The sequence below is a fragment of the Cherax quadricarinatus genome, unplaced genomic scaffold, assembly GCF_038502225.1.
Source record: "Cherax quadricarinatus isolate ZL_2023a unplaced genomic scaffold, ASM3850222v1 Contig7036, whole genome shotgun sequence".
Classification (NCBI taxonomy): Eukaryota; Metazoa; Arthropoda; class Malacostraca; order Decapoda; family Parastacidae; genus Cherax; species Cherax quadricarinatus.
This window is the reverse complement of record NW_027202062.1, coordinates 354-4,475: the sequence shown is the minus strand read 5'-3', so window position 1 is coordinate 4,475 and position 4,122 is coordinate 354. Positions and strand designations below refer to the sequence as shown.

At 41.1% G+C, this 4,122-nt stretch overlaps 1 protein-coding gene across 1 annotated transcript; it reads left to right on the top strand.

The window, feature by feature from the left end:
- The first annotated feature begins 181 nt into the window (after nucleotides 1-181).
- On the top strand, nucleotides 182-3,703 carry LOC138852302 (zinc finger protein 26-like). Its single transcript, XM_070082077.1, has 3 exons — nucleotides 182-909; nucleotides 1,236-1,288; nucleotides 1,776-3,703. Exons 1-3 carry the CDS (start codon nucleotides 221-223, stop codon nucleotides 3,251-3,253), a joined length of 2,220 nt encoding a protein of 739 aa, XP_069938178.1. The 5' UTR covers nucleotides 182-220; the 3' UTR covers nucleotides 3,254-3,703.
- Nucleotides 3,704-4,122: the final 419 nt, after the last annotated feature.

The following is a 4,122-nucleotide window of genomic DNA, read 5'->3' as shown; positions in this document are numbered from 1 at the left end:
GAGCAACACGACACTCGCTGCAACTCATCAATATCAACACCCAAACATGGTAGGTGGATTGCATAACACGACACAGATTCCAGCTACTTTTAAGACTCCAGACACTGTAAATATACAACTCCCTTTCGCTGATTATGAAGCCGACTGTAAAGACAATACAATTCTTATGCAAAAACAACGTTTTCGTCAATCTCCTGGTTATTCGAAACTTTACACGAGGATGTCGCACCCAAAGAATCATCTGAATCATCACGATCAAGAACGCACAGATGATATCAAGACACAAGGTACTGATAATGTCCTGCTCCCATCTCCTAACCATCAAGCCGTCCCTAAGGACTGTGAAACTATCAAGATAAAATATGCATGTCATATCCCGAGCTGTACCAAGGATTTCACGAGGATGTCACACCTAAGAGATCACCTGCAATGGCATGCTGGAGAACGCAGATACGTGTGTCATTGGCATCTTTGCAACAAAGCATTCATGTGCAAGCAGAACCTCAAGCGTCATTTGCAAATACACACAGGAGAAAAATCCTACCAGTGCCAGAAGTGTGGTAAACGTTTTATGCGACATGACAATCTCAAAACTCACATTGAGAGCCATGAGTACGAACGAATGCAGCCACCATTCGTGTGTCCTTGGGACCTTTGCAAAAAAGAATTCACCGTGAATGCCTCTCTCTCTCGACACTTACGGTCACACACTGGTGTAAGACCTTACCAGTGCGTAGTGTGTCACAAACATTTTATGTGGCCGGATCATCTAAACAGACATATGAAGACTCACACGGATCAGGAAAAAACGGCAGCCTCCACTTCTCTCGAAAGCCACAGTTTTCCCGCGCCACCAGATTTAGAAATACGTAAAGGAAAAAGGAAAAGGGGTGAGAGTCAAATACCTTAGTGGAACCTTTGTACTTAGGTGGCATCCAGCACCCCTCGCCAATACATGACATAACTGGTATATTGTTGATCAGTCTCAAAGCCATTTCAGAGATATAATTGATTTTTGTATAATGTACATATGCGAATTGTAATCCTACAGTATATTTTATGTATAAGCAAACAATAAATTAACATTTTTTTTTAATAAATGTTTATTTTTTAATGAATCCCAAAGAGAATATTTCCCGTTAGAGAGAGAATACGGGAGTTATTTCTTGGGTAGCTTAAGGTAGAGGTCGCTTTGATAAGGACCTGCCTCGCATGAGCCAGTAGGCCTTCTGCAGTGTTCCTCCATTCTTATGTGAACTAGAGATCAAGAACACGAAGCCACTGGATGGCGAAACGTTTCTATAATAAAGATACTGAAATGTTTAATTATTCAAGTTGTCTGTTTTATAAACAATTTATAAAAGTGGAAGATAGGTATTAATAAAGGGGATATTAACAAGGTCTTGAGGATATCTCTCCAAGAGAGAACCCGCAGTAATGGATTTAAATTAGATAAGTTTAGATTTAGAAAGGACATAGGAAAGTATTGGTTTGGAAATAGGGTAGTTGATGAGTGGAACAGTCTACCTAGTTGGGTTATTGAGGCTAGGACTTTGGGTAGTTTCAAATTTAGGTTGGATAAGTACATGAGTGGGAGGGGTTGGATTTGAGTGGGACTTGCACATCAGAGCTTATTTCTTGGGTAGCATTGAAAATTGGGTTGGTCAAATGTTTGTTAGTGGGATGAATTGTAAAGGACCTGCCTAGTATGGGCCAACAGGCCTGCTGCAGTGTTCCTTTTTTCTTATGTTCTTAGTTATACACCTCACTCTAAGCCTATATATACCCTGTGTGTCCATGCATTGTTTGTGAAGGCTCCTGGAGAGCGAAACGGTGCCACAACAAAATGTCTCACACCTGCTCTTTGCCAGCCTCATCTAACATAGTATTGAGCACAATGAACGGTCCCCAACACTATTTTGTTCATAGTGTCGCGGTTGGAGAAGTACCCCAACCCACGTCCACTCTGATTAAGCAACACCATACCTTACTGAAGGATAAAACGGCTTACGATCCCGGATATATGGGAGAGATTACCAGCAACACGACTCTCGCTGCCACTCGTCAATATCACCCAAATATGGTGGATGGATCGTACAACACAATAGAGATCCCAACTGCTCTTAAGACTCAAGACAATGTATATATACAACTCCCATTTCCTAATTATAGAGCTGATTCATCTAACATGGCAGTGGGTACAATGAATGGTTACCCTCGCAATTTCGTTCATAGTGTCGCGGTTGAGGAAGTACCCCAACCCACGTCCTCTCTGGTTAAGCAACACCATATCTTTCTAAAGGAAAAAGCAGCTTACGAATCTGGGAATTTGGGTGAGTCTACGAGCAACACGACACTCGCTGCAACTCATCAATATCAACACCCAAACATGGTAGGTGGATTGCATAACACGACACAGATTCCAGCTACTTTTAAGACTCCAGACACTGTAAATATACAACTCCCTTTCGCTGATTATGAAGCCGACTGTAAAGACAATACAATTCTTATGCAAAAACAACGTTTTCGTCAATCTCCTGGTTATTCGAAACTTTACACGAGGATGTCGCACCCAAAGAATCATCTGAATCATCACGATCAAGAACGCACAGATGATATCAAGACACAAGGTACTGATAATGTCCTGCTCCCATCTCCTAACCATCAAGCCGTCCCTAAGGACTGTGAAACTATCAAGATAAAATATGCATGTCATATCCCGAGCTGTACCAAGGATTTCACGAGGATGTCACACCTAAGAGATCACCTGCAATGGCATGCTGGAGAACGCAGATACGTGTGTCATTGGCATCTTTGCAACAAAGCATTCATGTGCAAGCAGAACCTCAAGCGTCATTTGCAAATACACACAGGAGAAAAATCCTACCAGTGCCAGAAGTGTGGTAAACGTTTTATGCGACATGACAATCTCAAAACTCACATTGAGAGCCATGAGTACGAACGAATGCAGCCACCATTCGTGTGTCCTTGGGACCTTTGCAAAAAAGAATTCACCGTGAATGCCTCTCTCTCTCGACACTTACGGTCACACACTGGTGTAAGACCTTACCAGTGCGTAGTGTGTCACAAACATTTTATGTGGCCGGATCATCTAAACAGACATATGAAGACTCACACGGATCAGGAAAAAACGGCAGCCTCCACTTCTCTCGAAAGCCACAGTTTTCCCGCGCCACCAGATTTAGAAATACGTAAAGGAAAAAGGAAAAGGGGTGAGAGTCAAATACCTTAGTGGAACCTTTGTACTTAGGTGGCATCCAGCACCCCTCGCCAATACATGACATAACTGGTATATTGTTGATCAGTCTCAAAGCCATTTCAGAGATATAATTGATTTTTGTATAATGTACATATGCGAATTGTAATCCTACAGTATATTTTATGTATAAGCAAACAATAAATTAACATTTTTTTTTAATAAATGTTTATTTTTTAATGAATCCCAAAGAGAATATTTCCCGTTAGAGAGAGAGTACGGGAGTTATTTCTTGGGTAGCTTAAGGTAGAGGTCGTTTTGATAAGGACCTGCCTCGCATGAGCCAGTAGGCCTTCTGCAGTGTTCCTCCATTCTTATGTGAACTAGAGATCAAGAACACGAAGCCACTGGATGGCGAAACGTTTCTATAATAAAGATACTGAAATGTTTAATTATTCAAGTTGTCTGTTTTATAAACAATTTATAAAAGTGGAAGATAGGTATTAATAAAGGGGATATTAACAAGGTCTTGAGGATATCTCTCCAAGAGAGAACCCGCAGTAATGGATTTAAATTAGATAAGTTTAGATTTAGAAAGGACATAGGAAAGTATTGGTTTGGAAATAGGGTAGTTGATGAGTGGAACAGTCTACCTAGTTGGGTTATTGAGGCTAGGACTTTGGGTAGTTTCAAATTTAGGTTGGATAAGTACATGAGTGGGAGGGGTTGGATTTGAGTGGGACTTGCACATCAGAGCTTATTTCTTGGGTAGCATTGAAAATTGGGTTGGTCAAATGTTTGTTAGTGGGATGAATTGTAAAGGACCTGCCTAGTATGGGCCAACAGGCCTGCTGCAGTGTTCCTTTTTTCTTATGTTCTTAGTTATACACCTCACTCTAAGCCTA

Bases quoted from the DNA above. Each gene is read 5' to 3' on its own strand.
- LOC138852302 (XM_070082077.1), top strand. From the start codon at position 221: ATGTCGCACCCAAAGAATCATCTGAATCATCACGATCAAGAACGCACA. The intron at 910-1,235 runs GTGGAACCTTTG...GGCCTTCTGCAG, and splicing joins GGTGAGAGTCAAATACCTTA to TGTTCCTCCATTCTTATGTG. The intron at 1,289-1,775 runs GCGAAACGTTTC...CCTCACTCTAAG, and splicing joins GAACACGAAGCCACTGGATG to CCTATATATACCCTGTGTGT.